This window comes from Rhamphochromis sp. 'chilingali' (assembly GCF_963969265.1).
Source record: "Rhamphochromis sp. 'chilingali' genome assembly, chromosome: 2".
Lineage (NCBI taxonomy): Eukaryota > Metazoa > Chordata > Actinopteri > Cichliformes > Cichlidae > Rhamphochromis > Rhamphochromis sp. 'chilingali'.
This window is the reverse complement of record NC_137930.1, coordinates 33747282-33762274: the sequence shown is the minus strand read 5'-3', so window position 1 is coordinate 33762274 and position 14993 is coordinate 33747282. Positions and strand designations below refer to the sequence as shown.

At 38.7% G+C, this 14993-nt stretch overlaps 1 protein-coding gene across 1 annotated transcript in view; it reads left to right on the top strand.

Annotated features, from left to right (window-relative positions):
• igsf9a (immunoglobulin superfamily, member 9a) overlaps positions 1–14993 on the top strand; it is a 68628-nt gene that overhangs the window by 32349 nt on the left and 21286 nt on the right. The window contains exons 7-11 of the mRNA XM_080871299.1: positions 1131–1272; positions 6827–6972; positions 9623–9765; positions 13965–14105; positions 14586–14702. Coding sequence (XP_080727425.1) covers positions 1131–1272; positions 6827–6972; positions 9623–9765; positions 13965–14105; positions 14586–14702 — 689 coding nt within the window. The remainder of the gene's footprint in view (positions 1–1130; positions 1273–6826; positions 6973–9622; positions 9766–13964; positions 14106–14585; positions 14703–14993) is intronic.

Below are 14993 nucleotides of genomic sequence, written 5' to 3'. Positions count from 1 at the left end.
AATACAGTGTATGTGACATGTCTGGTCAAGCAAAGACATGATGGGGACCGCTGCAACATCGCAGAATGTTTTGTATATTTTAGTGTTACGGTTAAAAGAAATGTTTGAAAAGCCAATGGGGTATTAGGTTGGATTTTATTTTCATTTCTCAGTAAACATCTACTTCTTACAATTCAACTTTTGCTGTGTTGTATTTTGTTTCTTTTATTAGGTTTTAGCATCTATTTTTGTTGTTATTACGTTTCACCAATATACAACCTATTTAACCATTAAATATCCAGTTGTTTCCCACTTTATCTGTGGTTGTGTCTTTCGCTACCATGCATTTCATGAATAATTCATTCTGATATTTATTAGATTGATATTTTGCATCACAGACTATTTCATTTTTTTCTCTCCTATGAATAATACGATTTTTAAGGGAATGTAAGAAATTAGTAGATGTCTCAAGGAGGGTAAAACAGGTTTTGCTCTGAGACCAGCTAAAACAAAAGGAATACAACATACTATACTCCTCTACAAGAAGAATACTGTAGTCCAGCGTAATGTTAAAGGATAATACTGAGCTACTGATGTATTTATGTTGTACTGAAACATATAAGGCATCTTTTATATCACGCTTAAGTATTTTTTAATACTTGAGCAATATACTGTCTTTTGTTGCATCATAAAAAAGGTGTAAGATAGTGAAGGTTACAGTAAGTATAATTTAATTAAAAGAGAATGCAATATACTAGAATAGATGCAACAATCTATTTGAGTCTTTTATCATTATTTGATTATATTGCAGCTCTTTCCTAAGAGGTCCTTCCAATTCAGTTTTTTTTTTGGCAAAATAGTCATTAAAGTAAAAGGAGAATACGACACCTAGTGTAGATAAGGGACATATTGTGAGGATGAGTATTGAGAAAGAGAAATCTGTTAAAACTGTTATTTGTATGAGGTGAATTTATTCATCTAGATACAAAGGAATTGTACTTATGTAATTTATTAATTTTTTGTGTCCTCTGCCAAACTGACACTGTTTCTTAGATTTTTAGGTTATTTATTTAATAACTATAGAGACAAAAAAAAAGGAAATCTTTATTATTATACCCTGCACTCAGCCTTTTTGTATCCTGCATCTCCAGGTCCGCCTGTCATTGTCATACCTCCCAAAAACACCTCTCTGAATATGTCCCAAGATGCACATCTCCAGTGCCAGGCAGTGGCAGATCCCCCCAACATGACATACGTGTGGGAAAAAGGTGGAGAAAATGTCTATCACATAGAGTGAGTGAACTACCATTTTGATTATTATCCTTTTTTCTTTTCTTTTTTTTCCGAGAATGTTGGAAAAGCTTAGTGGTTGTTACGTAAATCGAATTTTGTGCTTTTTGTTCAAGATTGCCTTCATTATCTTTTGCATCATAAAAAAAGGAAAATCACAAAAAGCGGATTACTGAGATTTGTCACATGAAATCTTTAATTTAAATTTTTTTTAAAAAAGGAAAAAGAACCCAACATGTTGGGCAGGTTGTACAAGAGATGAGATTTACTTTATAGTGACTGTATTGAAAATTTACCAGAAGCTTAACCTCACCTCCTCCTATAGTATATCTTAGTAATAGGCATTATAGCACACAAAAGCCCAATTCTGTGGGTTTAACAAATCCAGAACATTCCTTAAAAGTATGTCTGACATCTACTTGTGTCAGTTCATTGAATACTTTCATGACAATAACTAACATGCAGTCTGCAGAGTGTCTTTATTAAACAGGCGCAGATCTTGTACGTGTTGGTATATACTGACATTTTGGTGAATGAGGGCGAGTCTTCAGACTCTGCATTAAATAAAGGGATACATGAGATCACAAAATGTGCTCATGAAATTTACAGCAAGATGTCATCAATTTTATATGTTTTATCATTCAATTATTTATAAGGCACTCAAACCCCCTGTCACTCAAGTTCAAAAATGTCAGGTAAACGTGGATCCATACGTTCTGTTGATCTGGAAACATGGATACATTCATGCAAAGATCACTTTATTATGAAACCCTCATTGATGCTGCATATAATGCATGGTAAATGCAATACATAGTATGGTTTCTTTGAGTTTAATAGCTAATGTTTGCATGCACTAAAATAGCAACAAATTTACCAGGCAAATGTAAAATTGTTATAAAACTGCAACAGCACCAAGGAAAAATACACCCAATACAGCCTGTAGGTTTTTTTTTGTTATTCATAAAAACTGAGTATTTAGTGTCCCGTGGGAGTGTCTAAGGTGATCTGTGGTTTGTCTGCCAGAATATGCACATCACTGTGCTCAAGCTTTTTAGTGCCAAAAATAAGAAATGCTTTTAAAAATAACACCATGAATTGCCTTTATTTGTCAAGTTACTTCAGGGCACCTTTTCTAGCTGGAGATAGTCTTTCAGGCTATGCATTTGCAGTTGTTGTCATGCTTCAGAATTCATCATGGACCAATCACACGTCCCCACATACTGTTGAATAAGTATATAAGCACCTGACTTGACTTGTTGTTTTCTAGATACAAGTGAAACATCTAGACAGACCTGAATTAACGAAAATGAGCACTGAGTGATTTCTTTTCACTCTGAGGTAACATTGACTGCACAAACTGTTTTTACAGTCCAGTGGTGATCTAAGGGCCACGTTAAAGAACTCACAACTAAAAGGTTTCTTTGCTGGCCCAGAATTGAAAGCACTTTGCAGTAATCAAGTCTGCTAGTGATGAAAGAATGCTTTATTCCTTCGGTATATGCCTAGGAGAGAGGGTGAGCTGTGCACCAGAAATATTCCTGAGATGATAGAAGGTGGATTTTTTTTTTTTTTTTTTTTTTGCTACTTCAGATGTGAAATTTAAATAAGGAAAAAAAGAAACACACACACACACGCTGAGGTTACTTGTTTGGGGCTTGACATTTTGTGCTAAGGATTTTAAGTCAGAGACGAGCCTCTGTTTTCATATTTTACCTGCAGTTCTTCTTAACTAGTGTGGCTTGTCTATGTTTGTCCAGGTGTAGACAACAGGGTAACACCCATTAGCTGATATGAAAAACAACATTGTATCACATTGAAGTTTTCTAAATCAGTGTTTATTTTCTTATGAATTAATGCCTCATATGCACTGGGCATTAAATATTAATGAGCACAGTGATTAAAAGTAGGGAAAAAACATATATTGCACTGCACTGTCCTCAGTCTCCAATTCTCTTTCTAGTATCAGCTGGTCAAAAGGTATGAAGTTAAAAGTTAGCTGATAGATAATGAATCAGTGGAATCAGAAATGTATCTCGGCAGGTGTTAGATGCAGAAGGTTATTAGTTTGTAAATACTGGAAACAGCATATTTTGTGTGTTTGTAAATGTGCAATTTCACCACAATGTTATAAGACAAAAAATAGGCCAAAATACTTCATTTATCTCATGGTTTTTAACTTATTTTTTTACCCCCAAATTATGTAAAGGACAATAAAAGATAACATTATGTTGTAGTCTCCAAACACAAAGAAAAATACAGAAATAAAATAAAAATAGAAAAGAGAAGAAATTCTGATGTTGCAGTAGCATCAGTCGTGTCACTTTAAAAGAAGAAAAAAGATATTGCCCTGAAAACTGCAAAGCGCCAAATGAGCTTTTCTCTATGAGAGGTTTCATAAAAGCTCTGTTTTGTGCCAGAGAGAAGATGGAGTGAGCAGGGAATGGCTCATGATTGCCAGCATATCATGCACCAGACAATTGAACAGTCTCTTAAAAAACAGTGGCTGGGATAGGGTCAGTTGAGCAGGTTGGGGGCTTAATTTGCATTACTTCTCCCCTTGAGCATTTCTCTAAAACAGGTATTACTGTTCATTATACTCAGGTTAATACTCAACCAGATCTCGATTGGTGGGGGGGAGATTCAGAGAGGCTTTTTGGACCTGATATATATTGCTGTTAACAGCTGAGTAGAGCGTATGAGGATTATTCTGATTATCTATGACTAATGGTGGGAAATAAGCCTTTTTTTTCACTTCTCTGTTAAAAATAGTGAGGTGCTTTTTGACAGTGCCAAAATAGATTTCCTATATTCATTTCTCCATTTACACTCAGATTTCATGCTGTTGTTTGGGTTTAAGATGCAATCATGGCAAAAAAAAAAAAAAAAAAAATCAACACATCCCTTTGAATTTGTCATATTTTCAGTGTATTTTGACCTTTGTACCTTTTAAGAAAGACACTATTCTCAAACTAATTATTTCATGTTCACAGCATTAATTACAAAAAGTAAAGTCATTCATGTGGAAACAGTAAGTAAAGTAAAGTCGTACAGCTGTAACACCTTCAGATCCATAAATTTCGGATCAGGTGTTCCAGATTGGGTGCCAATGATTGGACACTCTTTAGAAGTGAGAGCTGGAACCTGTCTTATTTAAAAAGTATGACATCAAGAGTCTGGTGTTTTCTTTGCTATTGAAGTGTGTCCTCTCATGTCAAGATCTAAAGAACTCTGTAAGGGAATCAGAAAAAAAGTTTTGGGTGCCTATGAGTCTGGCAAGGGACTTAAAAAGATTTTGTACAAGAATGGCTGCCCCAGCAAATTTAGCCCAAGAGTAAAGTGTTTGATGGAAAAAGAAGTCTCCAAGAACCCCCTGGACTTTATTCCAGGACCTACAGGAAACTCTTGCTACTGTTCGTCTCAAAGTACATGTGCTGACCTGCAGATGAGATGTGCAAGGAAAAGACTTGGCTGCCTAAAAGTAACATTAGGCCAAAACCAAGACTCTTATGCCTGGCTTTTTGGGTTGCTGTGTTCCAGACTGGTAACTCAAATGTCGATTTGTCAAGTCACAAATGCTGTGACCATCACAAATGTGATGTGATGAGCATGTCACTTATGGACATTTGTGTGTAGTGTCATGATTTGGGGTCGCTGTGGACTGGGGAGTCTCTGAGTCCCAGTTATGAGCAGTTATTATCTTTGCTGTGTAAGATATTATGAATTTATTAAGTAGTTTAAAACTGAACCTGAAGGGTACCCTTTGATGGTATAATGGTTCCCATCAAATAAGCAAATCAGCCAAGGAATGGCTGCAAGAGAAGTGATGAAGAGTTATGAAAAGGCCTAGTCAGGTTAAAAGCTACGTTATCATCTTGTTGCCGTTCAGCAGAAATGATGTCACAAATAGAGCTGGCTATGTTTGTTTTACATTGTAGGAGGATTTAAATGGGCTGTACATGAAAAAAGCCCTCTATCATAATACAGTTGACTGAAATCTACATGTGGCAGTGGCAGAAAATTTTACAAGAGCCTGGTGGATAATTGTGCAAAAATACCTACAAGTTATTGATGCCAAACAGGGCAGTATTAGCTTAAGAGAGCAAGAGTAACGTGGATATTAAATGTGTTTGTTGAGTTATTAGAATAGAAACTGCTAATTAAAAATGCTAATTATTCCATGTATGAAAAAACAAACAAACAAAAAGCAAACAATTTATTTTTTTGAATGAGCCCTGTACATCTATCATTTTTCATAAGTAAATCACCTTAGGAAAACCTTTTTGTTTTTTTGTTTTTTCCACTTTATTGATTGATTGATTTATTTTTACCACAAGGGGAATCAGTAACTCCCTGAAAAATTATACCCATGCTAGCGAAATATGATACAAAAAGTGAGAAGGTAGTTTAGTGCTGAAGCCTTGGGCACAGTAGCACTTTTGTGCTATACCCTAACACATGCATGGCTTTCTGTCTACACCAATAATGCCAACATGCTGTTGCAGGTATTATCCTTGCCTTATTAGTTCAGCATGTTAGCTTGCAATTAGTTGCTAATTACTGCTTAAAAAAAGTAGAGCTGAAGCAAATGGTAATTTTATTAGGTGATTACAGGTATTTAATTATAATGTACTGGATAAACTAAAGCTGACACTTTTAACCTGGGAAAAAACGAATATAAGGAAATGTAAATATGTGGCTACATTCTCTATATGTCTATTTTCCATAGCAATTCATTCCATAGTTGATGGCATATTTTAGTTTTGACACTAGTGCTGCTGAATAAAATTGACGATAAAGAAATGTACGTCCAATAAACCTTTGACCTCTTGTTTTATTTTGTCCTGTAAGATGGTAAAAAACAACTTCTTACCATCTCCAGTTTTATTCTGCAGGTTGTCCTCTGTGTGTCTGCCTGTTCCTGAGGCAGTTAACATACCGAGGGTTTGATAGAGATTTGTTTGCTAAAGAAGCTGGCCCCCGCTGCAACTGACTGATACAGTAAATGCGCCGTAAAGCCTCATAATTGAGTTAAAAGAGCTTGAAAAGCTCTGTAGGCCTTCAGCATTGGCGATAAATCTTTGCGGTCACTGACAGTGACCCATATCACATTTTTCGATTGATTCTCTGTTAACATGAAACTGAAACAACTAAAATATTCAGTGGCACTGGCTATTTTTCTTCAATGCAAGAGGAAAACAGTAGTGCTAAGAAATATCCAAGTTTCTTATAGTACGTGAATGTGAATGTGGCTGAAGGTGGTCCCTTAAACATAACACCAAAGTCACAAGCCTGTTAGATGGATTTGTTAGTTTGTCTTTTTTTTCCTTTCTCTTTAAATATAAGGATGTATAACATGAGTGGGCACACTGCCTCTCACTCTAACTGAAATAAAATGAAATGTCCTTAACCTCCATCTGCACAGAACAGTGAATAACAATATTAATAATAACAAAAAAAAACCCCTCCTACACTTTTGATGTTCTGAAAATGTGCTAGAGAATATTTCCCTCTTATTCTAAAGTAGCTGGTTTGCTCTCATACTGATGTTTTTCTCAAGGTCTCTAAAGTCACGAGTGAAGATCATGGTAGATGGGACTCTACTTATCTCCAGGCTGATCCCAGAGGACTCTGGCAACTACACCTGTGTGCCAACCAATGGCCTGCTCATGCCGCCAACTGCCTCTGCCATCCTCACAGTGATGCGTACGTTTGTGTGTGGTCTGTGGCTAATATATAATAAGATGTCATAAGAAGAAATATTTACTGTGTACTTCATTTATCCCAGATTGGTCAATTCTTTTTAGCTACAACACACAACATCTTAAATAAGTTAAACATACACTAATTAATGTACTATATAGCAAGTAAAATATTTCAGTAACTCCAGCAGAAACAACATTTCAAATGGCTACAAAAGTGGTAAAGCAATTAATAGTAAAGCATTAATTGGCTCACAAGTGTCTGTTTTAACTAAGCTGAAATTAATTAAACATCAGGGTACAGATGACTGTCTGCTAGACAGATGTGTTGCATTATAGAGATATTGTATCAAGTATGAAACAATTTTCCGTGTCTGTCCTTGTGGCAGGGGAGCTGAATCAGTCTGTTAGAGAAAGTGCTTCAATGTTTGCTTAGTAACCTCTGCAGTACAGCATAAAAGTTGTCCAGTTTTCATCCAATCACAGAGCCACTATGAGTCCTTAAAAGACTATTTGTAATTTCCTTCAAATTTCATTTCTTTTCATTATTGTCTCTATTATTATGAATATTATTGTCATTAAGGCCTGAGCACTCACAGTGTAAAGGCCCCATTGTATCTGCTCAGTTTAATATTATTTCGACAAAATAATTGCCTGTTTGAGGGCCTAAATTGCATGAAAACTTGTGAAATCTGGCAGTAATTTGGCATTGATTAATTTTAGAAACAACTTCAATAGCAAGGTAAGAGTCCACATGGACTGCCTATGTAACATTTCTGGATTTTAAAACCTTGGTCACCTAGAATAATCAGGTCATTCCCAGTAACCCTCAAACCATTAAAACACACAAAGATGCAAAAAATATTATCAAAGATGTACTTCTATGGGGTGTGAGCATGACACATTAGATAGTGTTTCAGTGGATGGTGCTGACAGAAATCCATCAAGTGTTGGCATCACAGATGGCAGGAGGCTAACACACATAGCAGAGGAAGCTGACACACCTGTATGTAAGTCAGGCGTTGAGTAGCTTGGTCATCCAGAAAGAACCAGAGTCCATTTGCATCACAGTACAAATAAACTTTGACTTGTTCATCTTGTTTTAGTTCACTATGCTGCATTTTCAGCACTGATAACTTCTGAACAACTTTCCTCAGCACAGATAACCAAAGCTTTAGGATCAACTGTGCTGTGTGAATATAGAGTAAAGAAACTCAGCCTTTGCACAATCCTCCTTTTCATCTAAGTCCATTAAGGCAAGAACCAAGCTCCCCTATGCCTTGAAAATGTCTAGATTATTATTTTTTCTTTAGAGGCAAAAAAGAAAGTGGATTCTAAGAAACCAGCCGTGTCATATATTTTATATAGTTTATATATTGAAAGGGTGGTCTCCTTATTGAATGAAGGGTACATGTACATATAGAGGTTTTACAGTGTGTATACTTCTGTTATGTTTCTGGAGTGGAGATGATATATGTATTTTTGAAAACATATTTCTATTTTTATCTAGTATCTTTGATAGTCTTTAAAATACAAATATGTATCGAAATTAGGTTTTACTTGCCCATGGGCAAGATATGTTTAGTCCATGGTCCTGACAAAGATAAAAACAAAATTATAACTAAACTGGTGAATAGAATATTTAGGAAACCATAACATGATTAGTGTGAGTACATATATGATGGATTTATCTGCCAATGCCAATTAGGATTTACTACATATCTGACATGTTTTGCTTACTGTGGGTTGCTGATGACAAAGGGTCAATTAGTCTGAGCTTTCTTTCATATGTCGCATGTATTCCCTTCATGTGGAGTGGCAGTCTTCACTTTAGAAACATTGTAGCATCGTAAGGTAGACAAACACTGTGATGGACAGTCACAAACAATATTTTAAGCTTCATTTTAAGCACTAAGTCATAAAAAAACATGTCCTGATTAGTTTAATTACCACTAAGAAAGCCCCAGTCATATTTTATATATTGAAACAGTGATCTCAGAAAAAATATATAAAAGACAGTAGGAAAGTGAAAGTAACTGATAACTTTAATGCCAAGCGGCAAAGGATATCCGTACCTTCTTTCAACAGAGGTACAGTGGAAATTACAAAGTTCCTGGATGAGACTGATAACTAGTGTTTATTAAGGAAATCTATATAAATTAAATCAAAAAGATGAAAATAAGATTCCAGAGACATTAAATATGGTGTTTTATTGCACTGCTGTCAGCAGTAGAATTAGTTCTGAAATAAACTGTAATGAAAAAATGCACAGTTCCTAGAACTGATGTAGAAAACTAGACCATACATTCCCTTGAAACCCCAATTTTTGTCTTGTTTTTTCCGCTTATTGTATTTTTTATTTGTGAGGCTTCTTTAAGGTTTTGTAAACAGTTCCCTATTAACATTTTGCTCTTGCCTGTGAAATATATTATTCTGTCAGGCACTCAGTCAACTGCAAACTTCTTATACTGAATACACAGACTTGCAGAAAATGCACTACAACAAAACAATTGTTTTTCAAAATAAGTTATGGATCATGGCACAGTTCCTCTGCAGTGGTATGTGCAGTTTTCCTCAGTGTTGACACAGTAAAGTATTTGAATGCTTAACTATTACAAAAATAAATAATGTTTTATCTATATAACTGTTCTCAGACCCAGCCCAGGCACTAAAAATGCCCCAGGAAACATACCTCCCCACAGGTATGGATGGTGTGGTTTCCTGCCCAATGGTAGCTCAGCCCCCGCTGCTCCGTGTGGATTGGATGAAGGACGGAGAACCAGTCGACCTGTCTTTGGTAATAAGAATAATAATTTCCACATAACCGCACATTTTCCTTAATAATCAGCCTTTGCTGTGTCCTTAAAAAAATGCTATCCCCTGTTCTGTGCACCCAACACTAGACTATTGATTTATGATACTCACAAGGAATCACTGGCTGTTTTCTATTAGTACAGAATGCACAATTTGTCCAACATTGCTGTGAGCTTTATGACTCGATAGCTTTGAGCATTTACTATATTTATTTACTATTTATGTAGTTATTTAAACATTATAAATTCACATTTCCTGTGCTGACGCATCAAAATATGTTCTGTTTCCTAGGTCTAAGGCCATGCAATCACATACATTTTAATAGAGTGGCAGACTTTTTTCAGTCTTAAAAGCTATGAAAGCCATCCTTAAGGCATTCCTTACTGCCCCGTGTACTCCCATCTTTTTCTATTATTCTTCTGCTTTCACTTCAATCTACTGCTCATTTCATCTCATTGGATAAATGGGTGTAGGAACCATTACAGATGGGGGAGGGGAGTAGCTTTGTCCTTTCTTTAAAAAAAAAAATAGTTGCACACACACATACATACATACATACATACATACATACATACATACATACATACATACATACATACATACATACATATATATATATATATATATATATATATATATATATATATATATATATATATATATATATATATATATATATATATATATGAGGTGGTGCAACAATACTCGTATCGATATTGAACCGTTCGATACAGGATACAGTGCTTTCGGTTCGGTACGCATATGTATCGAACAATACAGAGGATCGCAAGTTCGATTCCTGCCTGGGGCGTCTGTATCCAGTAAGGGTCCTAAGGCTAGACCCCTTATGCTAAGCAAGCCTACTGCAGACATGAGCGAGACAGATAAATATGAAGGCATGCCGGCTCGGACGCCGCCCGGATCAACAAGGTCCGCGTCAGGTGTTGAGGAACCAGGGTACCCTGACGAAAAGTGGGCTACTGGAACAAGAAGGCATCGGTGGGCAAGAGACGAAAACAGGGCGTTGTTGGAATGCTACTACGCAAGTAACCCCGGCGGAAGGGGCTACATGAATAGGATGAGGGACCTATGGATTCTTCGATACCCAACATCCACAATGACGGCGAAAAGTGTTCCAACATTCGAAAGAAGGGACTGCTCTCACAGCTAGAGATTGACGAGGTACAACACAAATGCTACGGCAAGGGGGAATCAGGACGCCCGGTCAGGGGGGAGATATCATCACCCCCACCCGAGATTGGGTACATAGCCCCAAGTGCGATAGGAGAAGGATTGTTGAGTGCGAGAGGAACTGACCTGAAAAATAGGATCATGGCCAAGCTTGAAACCTGGATCCCCCGTAGCCGGTTACCAAGATTACGTGAAGTACCCTCAGAAGGTCTGCTAGATGATGTTAATGCAGCACTACGGACAATACCTACAACCACGATTACCAACACTAACAAGCTGATCTACAATACGGCAGCAGTGATCAGTGAGATGCTTGGCTATAAGTAGAACAGCCACAAGGAGCAGTACCCTCCATGGAGAATCAGGCTAGAGGGCAACATCAAAGTAGCACGGAGGGAGGTTAGCCAACTAACGGAGTTGCAGAAAGGTGCGACAAAGAAGGTGCATAAAAAATACAGCAAGCTGTCCATACCTGAGGCCATGGAAACTGCCAAGCAAAGACTCACAGCCTTGGCCTGCTGCTTGAGGAGGTACACCAGAGAGATAGAAGGCAGGAGAATAAACCAGCTGTTCTCCGCAGAAACCAGCAAAGGTGTACTCTCAGTGGCAAGGGAAAAATAAGAGAACAGCACCACCAAGGCTGGAGACGGAGCAATACTGGAAAAGCATATGGGAGAAGGACGCAACCCATAACGGCAATGCTCAGTGGCTAGTGGATCTGAGGGCAGACCATAGCAACCTCCCTGAACAGGGTCCAGTAACCAGACATAGAGGACAGTTACAAGTACCTGGGGATCCCGTAGGCGAATGGGAACCATGAAGAGGCCGCTAGGAAAGCTGCAACCACCAAGTACCCACAGAGTGTCATGCAAGTCCTGAGGAGTCAGCTGAATGGTAAGAACAAGATCCGAGCTATCAGCACCTACGCCCTGCCTGCGATCAGGTACCCAGCTGGTATAATAAGTTAGCCAAAGGAGGAGATAGAAGCCACTGACATAAAGACAAGAAAACTCCTTACCATGCATGGAGGGTTTCACCCTAAGTCCAGCACCCTGAGGCTGCACGCTAAGCGGAAGGAAGGGGGCCGGGGACTGGTGAGTGTCAGCACCACAGTCCAGGATGAGACAACGAACATCCAAGAATACATTGAGAAGATGGCCCCAACTGACCGAGTGCTCAGTGAATACCTCAGGCAGCAGAAACCCAAGAAAGAGGAGGGAGACGAGGAACCATCATGGAAGGACAGGCCCCTGCACAGTATGTACCACCGGCAGATAGAGGAGGTGGCTGATATCCAGAAATCCTACCAGTGGCTGGACAAAGCTGGACTGAAAGACAGCACAGAGGCACTAATCATGGCAGCACAAGAACAAGCTCTGAGTACAAGATCCATAGAGGCTGGGGTCTATCACACCAGGCAAGACCCCAGGTGCAGGCTGTGTAAAGATGCCCCAGAGACAATCCAGCACATAACAGCAGGGTGCAAGATGCTAGCAGGCAAGGCATACATGGAACGCCATAACCAAGTGGCCGGCATAGTGTACAGGAACATCTGTGCGGAGTATAACCTGGAAGCCCCGAGGTCAAAATGGGAGATGCCCCCAAGGGTGGTGGAGAATGACCGAGCTAAGATCCTGTGGGACTTCCAGATACAGACGGACAAAATGGTGGTGGCTAACCAACCGGACATAGTGGTGGTAGACAAACAGAAGAAGACGGCCGTAGTGATCGATGTAGCGGTTCCGAATGACAGCAATATCAGGAAGATGGAACACGAGAAGCTGGAGAAATACCAAGGGCTCAGAGAAGAGCTCGAGAGGATGTGGAGGGTGAAGGTAACGGTGGTCCCCGTGGTAATCGGAGCACTAGGTGCGGTGACTCCCAAGCTAGGCGAGTGGCTCCAGCAGATCCCGGGAACAACATCGGAGATCTCTGTCCAGAAGAGCGCAGTCCTGGGAACAGCTAAGATACTGCGCAGGACCCTCAAGCTCCCAGGCCTCTGGTAGAGGACCCGAGCTTGAAGGATAAACCGCCCGCAGGGGCGTGCTGGGTGTTTTTTATTTTTATTTTATATATATATATGCTGGGTGTAATATATATGCCTATATCTATTTATATCTATATTTATTTCTTTTACAATGTAAGACCTTGGGAAGCAGCTTTTAAAATTAAATCATTCCCTTAGTTTTGTGTGCAAAACAGCCACCCGCTTCCTTTCCCCCCTCATCTTTACACAGTGAGCTGACCCCCTCCTCAGTGCTTTATGTCAGAGCTGTGGACATGTCAGCAGATGAGATGCACCACAGGAAATGCGTTAGATTCCTGCAGTGTGGGACACAGGCGCTAGAGTCAGGCTGTTATTCTGCCAATTATTCCAATTCTACCATGGACGTCACAAGCTCTCATACCCACAGTAATACTTTCTTACTGCCTCATTCTGGGAGGGGGGGCATGATAGCAATTTTGACTTCATTATACTGAGTGGCAACCTTTTGCACAGTCAAAGCTAAACACAAGCCTTCCAGCTGTGACTTAATGGAACAAAAAAATGACTGAAAATTTACGGTTTTAAAAGCAAATGCTTGAAAGCTTTGCAGGCCATTTCTGTTATGTGTGTTTTGACTGACCTGACTGAGAAAAATAAAAAAATAAAAAATCTTTTCTAATCAGACAAAAATCACATCTTTTAACATTTATTGTAAATCTCTTCTTGCAAAAACGGTGCCATTTGGATGGAATCTGTGTAGCAGGGACTACAAATATCAAAAACTGTACTTACTATACAGTGAATCATTCATACATATCTGAAAAGCGCATATTTTGCTTGCTTGGTTACGGATTTCCTGCCATTTAGCTCTTTGAGCATTCTGCCTACTTCCTGTTTAAAATATGTTTTTTACATTTACTTGGTGTATTATTCAAAATTGTGTTTGCTAGTTCCTTTTAACCTCTTACTGTGAGAGGTGTATACAAATTGTGCATTTCTCTCAGTATCCAGGATGGACCTTAGCACCAGATGGTTCTTTGTTCATGGCAACTGTCAACGATGATGCAGCGGGCATGTACAGGTGTACTCCGTACAACAGCTATGGCACTATGGGCACATCTGGACCAACTAGTGTAATTCTACAGGTTAGTGTGCAGTCCAGGCCACCTGGGTCTCTCACCACAGGGATGCTGTGTATCACATGAAGCCACTGTAATGATGTACACAAGACAGATTACATTTCACGCACCACAAATACCGCCTTTGTGGTTTAGATGTGACCTAAAAGCTCATCGAATCTGCCTCCGAATCTGTCCTGTTCTTATGACTGAGCTGTCAATTGTGATAATTTTAATTAGCCACAACTGTATCTGTCACAGCGAATTAAAAACTTTAAGAGAAACGACATTTTATTGACCTTTTTACTCTGACGTGAGCCCTCTGACATTAATAGAAGTCAACTCAGAGTAACTACAATGGTGGCACTATTGGGGAGTTAATTGTGTGGCTAATCCTTTTGTTATTAAGATAATCTTGTCCAAAGCGGCAGTAATCCAGTCTTAAAATCCATTGTTGGGATTGCTGCGGACTCCTTAATTCAGCTATATTGTTTTGGCAATTCGCAGGATCCCCCTTCATTCAGCATCACTCCGGAGAAAGAGTATAAAGTGGAGGCTGGTAGAACCCTGCTTATCCCCTGTCAAGGAAATGTGGACCCAACAATTAAAGTGACCTGGAGCAAGGTAAATTACCCACTGTGGTTTATTTAAAAAGCAAGCTGTCCTGTTTTATTCATGTCAGTGCAAATGCTTACATGGATCTTCAATTTATATTGTTTACTCAGAAATCAGAATCAGACACATGAGTCAGTGCTTGCACAGGACATAGAGTACATATGATGCAGTCTGGGTGTATATAAACAGATACATTTCCAGTTATTGTTTTCCTGATGTACTTTTCTAAATGAGTAAAGACAATATTTTTCACTCTTCCACCCTGCATCCATTTGACTCATGATGACTCATCTTGCACTT